At 41.4% G+C, this 15,319-nt stretch overlaps 1 protein-coding gene across 1 annotated transcript; it reads right to left on the bottom strand.

The window, feature by feature from the left end:
* Positions 1 to 1,069: 1,069 nt before the first annotated feature.
* ears2 (glutamyl-tRNA synthetase 2, mitochondrial) lies at positions 1,070 to 7,807 on the bottom strand (the record flags this gene model as incomplete). Its single annotated transcript, XM_083930110.1, has 10 exons — positions 7,530 to 7,807; positions 5,509 to 5,664; positions 5,235 to 5,424; positions 4,971 to 5,121; positions 4,435 to 4,756; positions 4,169 to 4,277; positions 3,004 to 3,154; positions 2,133 to 2,263; positions 1,917 to 2,052; positions 1,070 to 1,165 (listed from the first exon to the last, which is right to left on the bottom strand). Exons 1-10 carry the CDS (start codon positions 7,654 to 7,656, stop codon positions 1,070 to 1,072), a joined length of 1,569 nt encoding a protein of 522 aa, XP_083786236.1. The 5' UTR covers positions 7,657 to 7,807.
* Positions 7,808 to 15,319: the final 7,512 nt, after the last annotated feature.

Raw genomic sequence — 15,319 nt, 5'->3', positions numbered from 1 at the left:
TTTATGCATTTATTTATTTATACATTTATACATACATGTATTCATTTTTGAATTTATTTATTCCTTTATTTATAAAGTCATTCATGCATTTATTAATTTCTGTATTTATTTTAAATAAATAATTTATTTATGCCCGTATTTATTTATTCATGCATTCATTTATTTATACATTTATTCATTGAGTCTGTTTAGTCCTCCAAAGATGCATCTATAATAAAACACACTGAAATGGATAACAGGCACTTTTACTTTTGGTAAATTTTGGTGAGAATACTTTGTTCTTTACATGATAAAAAATGTAACACATGACAACTTGTAACTCAGTATTTCTACACTTTGGTGTCGCTACTTTTACTTGAGTATAAGATCTGAATACTTCTCCCACCACTGCTTCATAGAGGCAGATAATAAAATGGAGGTATAAAGTAACAAAAAGGAGTGATTTATCAAAACCTGCACTTCAGCACAGTGAGTTACTTTCCATCATTGGATACAAATGTTTACTTTGGAGGTTCACATCAATTATGATCTTAGAGATATTAATCCAAACACAGTGAATTAATCTCTTTTCTCAATCTTTGATATTAACTACTGGCTCTTGATTCAGTCTACAAAACAAATAAAGCTTCCAGCTCTGACTACAACATCAATTCAATGTAACACAAGTCAACTGAAAAGTTATTATACATAAAAAAAACAAATACTGATATGTTAAGTGGAATATTTAGAGTACCTCTGTTAGCATGACTGACTAAAATAAAATAAAAAGTAAAACACATCTGTCTGTTTTAGTTTGTTAAAAAGTGATTTGCAGGAGAAAGCACAAGAGCATTTGCATAAAAATGCCGCGGTACTTCCCGTGCTTGGCTGTCACCTGGTCCCATCAAGTCTCACAGTGCTGAATAAAACAATCAGACCACGTGTGGAAAAAAAGTTTTATAAATATTCATGATAATTCAATTAATTGTCATATCCGTGGGGTGCAGTATGCCAAGGTGGTTGTAACTCCCATAATGCAGTTCGTGTTTTTAACAGCAGCTCGTCTTCATCAGGTGTCATCGTCCCGTCTTCAGCTCGACTCCGAAAGCTGCAAAAGTTTCTGGAATCGATGCGTGATCTCCCTGGGCCCCAAAGACACCATCATCTCTGCGACACTGGGGCCCTGCTGCAGGTTCAGAGGACAGGAGGAGATCAGGGGTCAGTGGAATAATGCAAACTAATAATCAAACTACACAGCAAAAGAAAACAAACAGACAGCAATCAGGATCTACTTCCGCTTCCCATGTCCCCTCTTTGAATCTCTGCAGGGTCACTGTGGTGAATGAGTCACTGTGGGATTTCTGACGCTTTAGTCACTACTATCATTTTAAAACTTGCTATTTTAGAGGTACGCTTAGTCACGCCATGGACAGAAATGCTCTGCAACAGTCCACAGCAAGAATCTGAGTTTTTTTTGATGATTATAGACAAAAAAAGTATTAGATTTTCTGAGGTGCGTTCGTAAAATGCAATTGCAGAAATGAGAATTGCAGTTGTGCTGTAAATAAAATAATTGAAGGATGTTATCACTTCCTCTAATAGCAAAAAGAAACTCCAAATATAACCGTGCAGATGGTGTTCTTGAGGTAGACAAAACAGTTTGCCAACGTAAGGCTCAAAGCTTGATTTGTTAAGTCAGTGCATCTGCAGACGAAGAGGATTCAGGGTCATAATCTACAGCGTCTGGTGGTTTTGTGAGTGTTTTTTGTGATCAGGAAATGTGCCCTGCAGTCACACACAGCTGCTGATGTGTGAAAAATGACTCAACACACTGGGTTAAAGTAAGTTGGAAGTTCACCTCTGCTAAACCCATTTCAGGCAGGAAACCCTGGGATGCTTGTATCAGTCTTAAAAATGAACATGATGTCTTCAGGTACCTGCAGACCACTGAGGGTCAGACGTAACAGCTTCATCACTTCCCTGTATTTGGTGGCTTTAGTCTGCTTCGCCAGAGTCTTCAGATCTTTACTGAGTCGATCCAGTGCCAGATCCTCACCTTGTTCAGCTACTAACCTGCAATGCATACACAGAAATGTTCATATTCCTGTTGTTGTAGACAAACCTGCAGTTGGAGAGTTATTGATACTACACACTTGAGCACTAATGAAGCGATGTGCTGGGCCTCTGCTGTGATTGCTGCCACCTGCTGGCTGGAGACGGAAGGACGAACCCACAGGTAAGAGTAAGCAGGACTTAAAAGCTCTTCAAGGGAGGAAATGTGACCCTGTAGGGGAAGGGAAGAGAATAGTTTCAGTATTACGGGAGAGACACAGATGCAGCATTGAGAAATAAGAGTAAAAGCCACATCTGATTGCCTGCAGGAAGAGACAATAAGTAAAAGTCTAAATAGGTTTCTGGGGTAGGAATACTGAAAACTAAACATTTATCACTTTCTGGCAGAAATTAGTGTTTCCTTATTTACACACGGTCCGATTATCATGAAAACTTTATCTAAATCCCCTCAAAACCCCAGATAATAAAGACTTTTTTTAAGATGCATGTTTCCAAGACCTTGTAAATGTCCAGGGCAAAAACTCACCGGTAATCACCCGATATTAATCAGTTGTATCGCTTCCATAGACAAGAACATTTTAATTAATTTATCAGCCTGGCTTAAAAAAAAACAACCTCTTTGCTCTGAACTGAAAACAAACACACAGCACCACCAAGGGGACAAACACAGACATTTCATACGTCCTCTGTTTGCTATTAAACATTCAGTAAGTGCAGTTATTGTAGAGATTTCTACCGTACCACTGGAAGATGGTAAATCCTATGTGCAGTGGCTTCGCTACATTGAGGCTCTAAAACAGACTTTGCACAACTCTGTTGGCGTCAGCTGTAAAACACGTAAAATATGCCAACTAGGGGCGAGACTTTCCATTTTAAGGTGACTTTTGGGTTCTTAATCTCAACTTTTTTATGAGTCTTGGAATGAAAACATATTCATAAGTATGCTGTTACCTTACGAAGGTGTAGCACCCGTCTGATATAATCCTCATGCAGTACTTCATCCTGGATCTCTGCTGCACAGGCCCGCTGGATCTGTCCCTGCAGATCTTTTATCAGCAGATGACACTGTTCCTCGTCTTCAATACGGTGTTGCAGGTGAATTCTGCAGAGAGATTACTGATATATATGAACTGTGGCAGCAGCTCCGTGAGGCCGCACATTAACTCAGCTGTTTTAGTTTTGTACCATAATCGAGTAAGAAATGTTAAGTTCGGCCTAAAGGTTGCAGCAGGGGAAAGTCATACTGATACAAAAGGGTTTATCGACTTTACAGTGGACGTCTAAAGGGAACGTTCAACATCTTGGGAAATCGATTCTTTGCAGAGTTAGATGAGAAAACGGATAAAGTACAACTCTCATACTGCATGGGGGAACAGCCTGGGTCTCTCACATACTGATCTTTATAAACAGATTCTGCATGTGACAGGAAGAAGACAGATTTTGAGATTTCTCACAAACTAAAGTGTAAAAACATCAGTGTGTGGTTTTAGGGGAGTACAGTGCCTTGCAAAAGTATTCACCCCCCTTGGCTTTTTAACTATTTTGTTACATCGCAGCCTTTAGTTTGATGTTTTTTTAAATCTGAATTGTATGTGATGGATCAGAACACAAAGGTCTAACTTGGTGAAGTGAAATGAGAAAAATATATACATAAAACTATTTTTTAGAAGTAAAAAACTGAAAATTGGCATGTGCATATTTATTCGTCCCCTTTGTTATGAAGCCCATAAAAAGCTCTGGTTCAACCAATTACCTTCAGAAGTCACATAATTAGTGAAATGATGCCCACCTGTGTGCAATCTTAGTGTCACATGATGTGTCAGTGCATACACACACCTTTTTTGAAAGGCCCCAGAGGCTGCAACACCTAAGCAAGAGGCACCACTAGCAAAACACTGCCATGAAGACCAAGGAACTCTCGAAACAAGTAAGGGACAATGTTGTTGAGAAGTACATGTCAGGGTTAGGTTATAAGAAAATATCCAAATCTTTGATAAACCCCAGGATCACCATCAAATCCATCATAACCAACTGGAAAAGGGGAGCATGTTTGCTGTCATTATGAGAAATGTGACAGACCGAAAAAAGGACAAAGACACAGAGGGCTCTGACTCACCTGTTGAACTCTGGTAGCTTTTCCAGGTCGATCAGAGCCGAATGTGTTGTGATCTTTGAAGGATTAAACTCAGAGATCAGTTCATCTATCCTCCGCCCAATTCGATTGGCTGTAAAGCAACACAAGTGGTTTAGAAGCATGAAACTATTGTATATTATCCTTTAGAGTGGATAAACAGCAGGTGTAATTTTAAATGCACTTATAAGCAGTTTCTTTACATCACAAGAAATGTTTCTTCCGGCTCTGATAACACCTCCATCACTCACTGTTGAATCCAGACCCGCAGTTGGTTGTGATGTCCAGCAGAGCCTCCGGCAAGACTCCGTCTCTCTGGAAGCTCTGAATGAATATATCGCCCTGCCTCTTGGACAGTTTACTGCCGTCTTTGTTCAACAGGAGAGGCAGATGTCCGAAGGTGGGCGGCTGCCATCCAAGAGCACGGTACATGAGGAGATGTTTGGAGGTGGAGATGAGCCACTCGGAGCCCCGCAGCACATGGCTGATCCTCATGTGATGATCGTCTACTATGTTAGCGAGGTGATAGGTGGGGAAACCATCTGCTTTCATCACGACAGGGTCTCCCTCCACCTAAAAGAAGATGACAGAGGGAGTGAAAAGTTACTCAGACTTTTGAGTTTTTGTATTTTCTAGAAACAAAACCTATTGTTAAATCGTGCAATTTGCAATGCCAGAGATCTTGGACTGGAATGAATTGAGTAAATTTAAAAGGCAAAAGAAAACACACTGTGTGACTGTCCTACATCCCTGAGTGTGAACCCCACTGAAACACTGCAAATCTGACCTGGGCCACCTCATGATGAGTCCGTCTAAAGATCAGATCCTCAAAAGGCTCGACGCCTGTTTCCAGACGAAACCTGATCACATGTGACACTCCCGCGGCCAGTTTCTCCTGGACCTGCTCAGCCCGAAGGTGACGACACCTGTTATCATACCTGTGGGGAGAGAAACCCAGCGGATGTCTTAAATCTGACGAAAACATCCTGAAGTCTGATGAGAATATGATGAAACTGTATATCGTGTGTATGCATTCATGTTATCTAGCCACCTCGGTGTCTGTCCGGTCCTTAAAGCTTCTTTTTTGAGCAGGTCGAGTCTCTGAGGGGTGCAGAAACAGTAGTAGGCGTGATGACTCTCGACGAGCTGCTGGGCCGTCTGACTGTAGAGGTCCAGCCTCTGAGACTGCAGGTATGGACCCACAGACCCGCCTCGACGAGGACTCTCATCTGGAGGTACACCTGGAAGTGAAAGTGTGGGGATATAAGATATTATTTAATTGATCCATGAACTCAATTATCGTTAAATAGCCCAGTAATTCCTACCAGTCCACTCCAGCATGTCCTCTATGGACTCTGCAGCTCCTGGTACCAGTCTGCTCCGATCGGTGTCCTCCAGCCGCAGGATGAACGAGCCTCCATACTTCTTGGCAAAAATGTAATTGTAGAGAGCAGTTCGGAGGCCTCCCAGGTGTAAGAAACCTGCAGCACAGAATAATATTTTAATATAATATTCATCTAAATGGAGAATATTGATAAAGAGAAATATTTTGACAGCAGACATTTTGACTCTTAATATTAAGTAAAGCAACAGGTGTTACTCACTACCAACATGCACAACACCAGCCCCCTGAGAATAATGCTGCCTTCACGTGCCGTGGAAAAGACGGTCCTTTCCACTTGTGAACTGGAAATTACCAGTGCGTTGTGTTCAAGTGCGTTTGTTGTCGTAGTGAAATGGAACATGGCGGACCAACAAATCCTGATCTGTTACTTGGGGAAAACCAAGACTGCCTAATTCATCAGCAAAGAGGATTCATCAAAACACAACCACTCTTACCACTGTCTACTGCAGACTACTGCAGTGGGTACTGTTTGTACTTCTTGCATGCAGTTTTGAGCTTAATGGCTCTTGTAGAGCCAAGTACCTCAGGATCATGTTCACGAGTGAGGGGACGATGGAGCGTGAGTTTGGCCGGAGAATCGGAGCAGCGGGGGCGGTGTTGCAGTCGCTCTACCGCACCGTTGTGACGAAAAGAGAGCTGAGCCGGAAGGCAAAGCTCTCGATCTACCGGTCAATCTTCGTTCCTACCCTCACCTGTGGTCATGAAAGCTGGGTCAGGACCGAAAGAACGAGGTCGCGGGTACAAGCAGCCGAATTGGGTTTTCTCAGGAGGGGGGCTGGAGTCTCCCTTAGAGAGAGCGGGAGAAGTTCAGCATCCGTGAGGAACTCGGAGTAGAGCCGCTGCTCCTTTGCGTTGAAAGGAGCCAGTTGAGGTGGTTCAGGATCATCTAGTAAGGATGAACCCTGGGCGCCTCCCTAGGGAGGTGTTCCAGGCACGTCCAGCTGGGAGGAGGCCTCGGGGAAGACCCAGGACCAGGTGGAGAGATTAGATCTCCACACTGGCCTGGGAACACCTCAGGATCCCCCAGTTAGAGCTGGTTAATGTGGCCCGGGAAAGGGAAGTTTGGGGTCCCCTGCTAAAGCTGCTGCCCCGGCGACCCGACCGCGTATAAGCGGATGGAGATGAGAGATGAGGCTCTTGTAGAGCTGGGACATAATTCAATATGATCTTTTATCGTCTTTCAATGGAGTCCATCGTGATGAAATCATATGGGAAATCATGATACACAATTACTTCGTCTAAATTGATAATAAAAAGCACACACTGAGTCAAATTTTTTTGGAAATCTGATGTGAAATATGTTGAAGTTTTGAATAAAATGAGAAAATAATCAGTATTTTTGTTTTGTTGCGTATGAAATTTACACAGGGCTTTACAATAACAGAGAATATATACTATTTATGTATTTAGTTTGTTACAAGAGAACATGCTATATAGTAATATGTATCATTATCAAGGAAATAACCCATATTGGGATAGAAGATTATGGCTTTATTGTGGAGCCCCAGTCTCTGAATAGTTATTTGTATCTTAATTTATATACGTCTATTTAGTTGTTTAGCTTTAACTTTGCTATCTGTACTTATTTTCTACCACTGTACTGGCGCAACCTCTCTGTGTATCATTATAAGCTTATTGTATCTAAACTAAATTAATCTAAAATGAGCCTGTAAGAAATCACAATAAAACATAATTGATTAAGTTAGTTGGTAAACAATCAAAACTGTCTGATTTGCTTAAAATAAGACTAAAGTTACGTTACACATGTCAGCACCCAAACCCATTTTAAATGAAAATGAGGTGTGTTTTCATTGTTGATTTGTGTTTAAACACAGATAAACTTGACAGTGACTTTATATTAGAGGACACGGTTAATCACTGTCCCTCTGGATGAACTGACGGGACATTTTTAACTAAATGTACTTAATTTAAGGTCCTTACCTGTCGGACTGGGTGCAAACCGGACCCTCACTTCACCCTGAACCGTGGAGCAGCGTCTTGTAACGGCTTTTAACGGCCGGATTCTGACCGCTGTCAGACCCTGAACGCACCTCCGGGTCAACATCATTTAACGCTCACATTCACTATTCACATTCATTACCGTTAGCCGGCTTAGTACATTAAATGTTAACGACAGTTACCGAAACTGCATTATAACATCGAGAAGTTGTAATATATATATAGAGGTTCGTCAACATGATTTGAGCGTGACTATGAAAAAGTATTCTGCTCAGTGGTTGCTTTCTAACGTCGCTACTTCCTGGTTGTTTGCAAGGCTACGGAAAGAGGCGAGGACACAAACCCAAGAAAGGCGGCGCTGTGGGGGTATTACACATGCGCAGTGGAACTAGAGCTGCACTGTTTGCGACGAGTCAGCATTATGCGAGTGCAGATCAGATTTTACGCGCACCGCCATATTTGATTGGTGACTTAGCCTCTTTTCTTAGCCTTGGAGAATACAATACCAAGGAGAATACAGAGAACATGTGCCAGAGGTTGTGTTCATTATACAAGGTTATACATATTACAGAAGTTAATGGTTTTAACAGCCTTTTCATTTGGTGATTTTGTGATTAGCAGGGGTGAAAGCAAGACTGCGGTCAAGTGAGCCGTCATTCGTTTCTCCCAAGTCAAGCCAGCCACCCGTATATTTGTAGTGCGCCCGTATTGTTATATTTATGGTCAATTCATTGAAACTGCTCAGTGACTTCCGGTTTTCAGTTTTCAGAATAAAGTGTGACGCAACCAGGCTCATATACAGGATAAACACGGAAATTAGACTAATTGCATAACATTCACCATTACTTTTCACTGTTGAATATCAGAATCAGTATTTCCTGTGCAGTAAAATATTACATGATGTTAAAAATTAATTAAATCGTCTGTTTCCAATGACTAATTTTACTTCAGGTACATTCTAGATGACCTCAGGAATCTTTTCACTGTGGATTTATTTTATAAAACGCATTTGGATATGTACTGTACACTAAAATATTACATCATCAGTTTAATTTTAATTATTTTTTAAAGACAGTATTTTACTGTACAGTACATATTCAAACCGTGCCACCACCCGCGACCAAAATATTATTTCGCTCTGAAGAAACTAGTTTTGCATAAAACATAAAGGCAATTGCCAAGATACCATCTAAGTAAAATTAGTTTTACTTTCTTGTCTCAAGCACTATCTTGGATATGACTGAAACTATTATTTTCATATTTATTGGTCTATATTACCTTTTTTGTATAGGCCTACTACAAGTTATAATTGTAAAAACTCAATATTTAATGATTCAGCAGACTATTAAATAGTTAAGACCATTAAAACAAAACATATGCAGTCAAGTAACAAATTATTTATATAACACATTTAAAACAACCCACATTTGCCCAATTCAAGTTTTATTTTAATATAAAGTGAAACAACAAATTCAAAATGAAAATCAAGCCGATCCCAGCTGACATTGGGCGTGCCAATGGACAGGACGCCAGTCTATCGCAGAGCATAGAGACAAACAGAGACAGACAACCATTCACACCTACAAGCAATTTGTTTTTACAGTAATCAATGAACCTAACATGTCTTTGGACTGTGGGAGGATGTCGGAGGACCCGGAGAGAACCCACGCAGACACGGGGAGAGCATGCAAACTCCACACAAAAGGGCCCCAGCCCGGATTCGAACCAGGAACCCTTTTGCTGTGAGGCGACAGTGCTATTTCAGGTTTTTAATACATCTTCAAAACAAAATCCTCAATTCTGTGTTTTCTTTTATCCAAATGGGGTGCAAAACAAAATAATCAATGACTAGATGAAATAAAAACACAAATCAACCCCATTTTCTCTCGGACACAGACCATCGCACTCAAGCGTACAGGTCGCCTCGTCCGGACCTCAAACCTTCACATCGGGGAAATATAACACACATGATACTTGTGTGAAAGCACACGTACATGTGTACATTTTTCAAGGGTCACATACAAAAATTGGATTATATTTATTTTTAGCAACATAATTATTTTCTGTACTTAATATATGAACTTGCTTGGTACTTTAAAATGCTGAGTCAGAAAGGTGAGATCCACAGGTCACCCGTTGAACAGACAGTGACTCTCAGGTACTGTGCTGTGACTGAACTGATGATGGAAGAAGTCGAGGCTCGACAGCAAGGAAGCACAGAGCAAGTTACCCGTAACTGTAAACAATAATCAACACATGAGGCAGAAACTTAAAGTGGTCGTTCTCATCCCCGTCCTTAGGGGCGTCAGAGTCCTCGCTTTTTACCCTGTGAAAGAGTTTGTGCAGATGAGACACCACGAGTGTCATATTGTCACTTGTGGCGGAAATGAAATGCAACAGTCAGTGTCAATGACTTATCAGGCCCCTCCCTGTGAGGCCAGTGTCAGGTCTGGAGTCATCCTGGTTAGCTAGACCACATTTCTGAGGCCCTGAATGACTAGTGTTAAGGAAAGAAAATCTGAAGCAGCGAGTTCAGTTGAAAAAACAAAAGTCAACACATGCGCTGCCAACGAGGCCACTAGAAACAAGGTGTGTCAATTCTGACGGAGTACAACTTTCACCGAGCCTTCTTTCTCTATGAGAGAGGTGATGACCTGAGTTAAACGGGAAATCTTTTGTTCCAGTTTCCGACTCCTCTGCTTCTCCATTTTGAGTTTCTTTCTACAGGTTTGCAATTTCTTTACCACCTGCTGCTCCAACAACGAAGGAGTTGACATCACTGCGTAATGGTGGTCGGCAAAGTTTGATGCTGTGGCTTCAGGAGGATTTTTCCTGACCTCATGAACTGCAACTTCTGAAAGGCCAATGCAGTAATCGTGGTCAAAAGAAATGTCATTTATATCCGCACATTTGGCTGTACTTGGCCCAGATAGAGTGACGGGATCAGAGAAGTCAAAGATGGTGGGGACTGCATTGGGCTTGAGTTTCTTGCCGTTGATGGTATAGCAGTCCGGTGTAAAATGCTGTTCACACAAACGAGAATGGGGACTTGGCTTCCAAGCCTCACGATTGATGTTTTTGACCCACTGGCGGAGCCTTTTCCTGTCATTGTGAGGAAAGCTGGGGGAAAGATGAGAAAATAGTTTTAGTGAAATTGCCGGTCATGTTTTAAAAGTAATCTAAAAAAAAATGGATGGAATAAAATAAGTAAGATGCTATTAGTACAAATTAACGCTAACATTCCTTATAATACACGTACGGTAGTAGTATTAGTAGTTTTTTCAGTCATAATAATTCACTAAATATAACAACATAAAATCATTCAGCAGTCACTAATGAGTTGGCTAAGCTTAATGTGTGGTTAAATATAAGTATATGATCACTAAATCTAGAGCAGTGGTTCCCAAACTGTGGTGCTTTTACCACCTGTGGTATGCGAACAAATCTCCAAAATAAGAAAAGGAAACAAATAATGAATAAATATAATACTATCAAAAAGGGTTTGTTAAAATTAGTTTAGCGTCCGTGTAATATTTTTGATTCAAAATCAGCTAAACTGTGATGGCAAGAGTGAGCAGAGGTAAAAGATTGGTTTAAAAACAATGTTATCGTGGTTTCAAATGGGAACTATTAGGGAGAGAAGTGCGGATCAGGAGGAGAATGATTAGATCGGTCCTTCTTAAACGGAAGTCAACAATAAATAATATTCTGATAAGGAATAACCCTGCCTGTCCGTAGCTGAATCGCGTCGGCCTACGCTGCTTTATTTTATCATTGTACATAAACTCACACAAGACCGACTTATATTGACACTTGTGCAGCGACACGTAGTCTGTTTGACTGTTGAAAGCTAGACTGCAGGTCTGATTACTAACTGCTGTTGAAACATATGTCAAATGTCATAAAAAATATATATATAATATATTCTGTGGGTAACTAGATAAGCTTTTGCTTCTCCCGCTTTTGGCCATGTGAATTGTATGATTTAAACTAAGATCATGTGTGATGATTATTAATCTAACTGACATGCCCGAAATAAACAAACAAATAAATAAATATGGGTAGTGAAACCTTATACTAGTTTATAGTATTGTATTTAGTCAGTACTATTTCTAATAAATGAATAAAAATATATAGATATAATAATTCCAGTTATATTAAAGATAGTGTTTAGGACAGGGAAGTAAAACTAATATTTCTATTTTCTTAATGTGGCATTTTTGCATTTTTTAGTCAGGGGATTGAAATTTAAAAATGCAAACTAAAGAATACAAACATTACTTTGCTTGATTCAAACAGTTAATGCAGCATATCCTGTTGATATTTCGACTCATTTAAACACATATATAACATATGGAAAACATTTACTCAATCTACTAACTAAAGAGCCATAGATACCATGGACAGAAAAGAAAAACCCGAAAATAATAATAATAAAGAATAAAGAGGCTTCGTCCATTTCAGACAGATCCGCTCGTGCTTTGTGCTCGGGCATTTCCGGATCCGGTAGGTCCTCCCGCGTCAACGAGTCAAGAGAAGCAAAAATGGCGGCGCACTTAATGGAGCCTGCGCCACTGAGCTTCCCATAGAAATGAATGGGGCGCCATTTTTAGGCCTCGGTCTGTTCTTTTTTTTTTCTGTCCATGGTTTCTACATCTGGTAAGTCCTCCCGCGTTCACGAGAAGGAAAAATGGCGGCGACCGTAGGGAAGCCTGCGCCACGGAGCAGCTTTCCATAGGAATGAATGGGGCGCCATTTTTGGACATCTTCGTTGTTTTTTTTCTGTCCGTGGTTGCGACGCAACACGACTATCTTGCCCCACGTCACGTAGCAATAATGGTTTTTAATCTAAAATATTCAAGCTTCGACTGCCAGTGTGTATTTTCTAGATATATAAACGAGATGGCTGAAGATTTACTCGTATACGACACACATACATCAGTGCACCGCGGGTGACCAGGCCTCTTTCGAGGCTGCTCCGAGGCCACTCCGAGGCTACTCCGAGGCTGCGGACGGCCCTACCTGACCACCCGCAGACGACAGATGCTTTTTAAAAAACACCTTAAAACCTCCATGTTCACCAAAACATTTTGCTAAATGTCTTTTAAATGTCCTCCTTTCAACTTATTACTTCATTTCACCTGTTTTTATATTGTTTCTATTCCGCCCTGTAGCACTGTAGCAGCTCTGTAGCATATTGTTGAATGTAAAGTGCAATAAAATTAAAATGTATTATGATTTTGATCATTTTAAAGTTTAAAACTGCATTACAAATCAAACCAACAACTTAGCTCTAACTTTCGCAGGTGTCCGCTTGCTGGGTGGTTGAATAAAATGGTCTACAGAAGTAAACAAAAATATTTTAACATTATTCTTATTTTTGGAAAAATCTTCCACGTACCTGTGTAGCGTGACATCTGATCCAGATCGATTCACGCAGTTGTAAGCAACGCAACTTGGCATTTCGTTACTGACAGTAAAGACAGGAACTTGTGAAGTGGGTTAGCATAGAAAGGAAATGTTTTTTGTTTTTGGGAACGGAGACCTAAGCCTCGGTTTCTTCTTTGTCGAACCCGGACAGGAAGAGGTGTGAGCGGCCTCGAAGCGCATACTGCCACCCGGTGGTGTAACTAGAGACACGTCCTAAATACTCTAAAATATTATCTATTTATGTATTTATGAGGGCTGGGGCTTTGACGCGTTGGTTACGATTAATTATTACAGAAAAAATAACGCAATGAATCGCAATTTATTTTTGGACTCAGTGCGGAACGTTGCTTGTTGCATGAGTTCCCGCCGGGCCGTAATACTGACGCACAGGGCACATGAGATTTTTTTTACTTTAACAAAGTCATGTACAAACAATAGAGTTTACATAGTTATTTTCCCCAAACTTTACTTCATATTACATAACTTTAACAATCAAAGGGAGCAGGTACAGAGGAGTGTAGACAATAGATTCTACATAAGAACATAAAATACTCGTGAAATAAAGAAAACAAGGGCTTTTTCTCACAGAGCACATTTTTCAAATAAACTGAAAAGTTTCGTTGCATATTTACTTTTCCTTATGTTAAAGCCTTTGGTGATGGGGAGAAGCTTGTCATATATTTATATTTGTGGATGTGAAGTATACTCCCCTCCAGCCTCTACTCCTCCTGCCTCTACTCCTCCATCTTCTCCTGCCTCTACTACTCCATCTCCTACACTCCCTCCTACTGCCTCTTCTCTTACTGCCTATCCTACTCTCCCTCCTCCAGCCTCTTCTCCTACATCTCCTCCTGCCTCTGTATTATATTAACAAGGCCGCTGCCCTCCAGCCTCTACTCCTCCTGCCTACCCTACTCTCCCCCTCCATCTCTTCTCATACTGCCTCTCCTACACCATTTCCTCCTGCCTCTACTCCTCCATCTCCTCCTGCCTCTCCCTCCTCCTCCTCTACCGACTCGATCCTCCATTCCTCTCCAGGAATGCATGTAGCCCCGGTTTAGGCCCTGCTCAGTTCCCAAAGTGTTATGCTGCTCAACAGAGAGGGGACAATCCAGGTATTAACAAGACCGCCCCCTCCAGCCTCTACTCTTTTCCCTCTTCCTGCCTCTCCTATTCTCCCCCTCCATCTCTTCTCCTCCTGCCTCTACTCTTCCATATCCTCCTGCATCTCCTACACTATTTCCTCCTGCCTCTATTCTTCCATCTCCTCCTGCCTCTACTCTTCCATATCCTCCTGCCTCTCCCCCTCCACCTCTACTCTTCCATATCCTCCTGCCTCTCCTACTCTCCCCCTCCACCTCTTCTCCTCCTGCCTCTACTCCTTCATTTCCTCCTGCCTCTCCTACACTCCCTCCTCCAGCCTCTTCTCCTCCTACCTGTACTCCATCTTCTACTGCCTCTCCTACTCTCCCTTCTCCAGCCTCTTGTCCTCCATCTCCCCCTTCTCTACCTCCTCCAGCCCCTACTCCTCCTGCCTCTCCTACTCTCCCTCCTCCAGCCTCTGTATCTTCTTCTGTATCTCTACAATCCATCCCCTGAAGAGGTTTATTGGTGCATGACATGAATAATTTGTGGGACAACAAACATCAATTTTGATGATACGGTTACAGAGGAAAACAACATAGTTTCACAATTATGTTTGGATTTATAACATAACATTTGTAATCTTTAATCATTCTTTATTTTATGGACCTCAAAGCATGAACAAGTTCATCATCAGACATTGTGGAATAGCATCCACGAACAGTAAGGCCATGTTCCTTCATCCGCCTATTAAGTGTTCTTCTTGAAACACCATACAACATGGCTAACTGTTTTAAAGGAAGTGAAGTGGAAAGGAGACTTTGAAGGTAATCGGCATGAATTTCCAGGCGTGGCCGTCCCACCTTTCCCACAGCGGCAGTAGCACATTTTGTACTTGCTCCTGCAAACACAGACATTACCAGATGTCAGAAGTACATATTATTTAATTACATAACATTACATACTTGCATAATTACATTACATGCATCATTGCCGATTAATAAAATAATGGTCCATGTATTAGGATTTAAGTAAAAAATAAAAACATCAGTTGTCCTCCCGCATCTACTTCTTATTCTGCCTGCCTCTACTATTGTGTCTCCTCCAGCCTCTACTCCTCCTGCCTCTACTGCTCCATATCCTCCTGCCTCTCCTACTGTCCCTCCTCCAGCCTCTTGTCCTCCAGCTTCACCTCCTCTACCTCCTCTAGCCTCTTCTCCTTCTGCCTCTCCTAATCTCCCTCCTCCAGCCTCTTGTCC

Source organism: Echiichthys vipera, assembly GCF_963691815.1.
Source record: "Echiichthys vipera genome assembly, chromosome: 2".
In the NCBI taxonomy this organism is placed as follows: domain Eukaryota; kingdom Metazoa; phylum Chordata; class Actinopteri; order Perciformes; family Trachinidae; genus Echiichthys; species Echiichthys vipera.
This window is presented reverse-complemented; position numbering and strand designations above follow the sequence as displayed.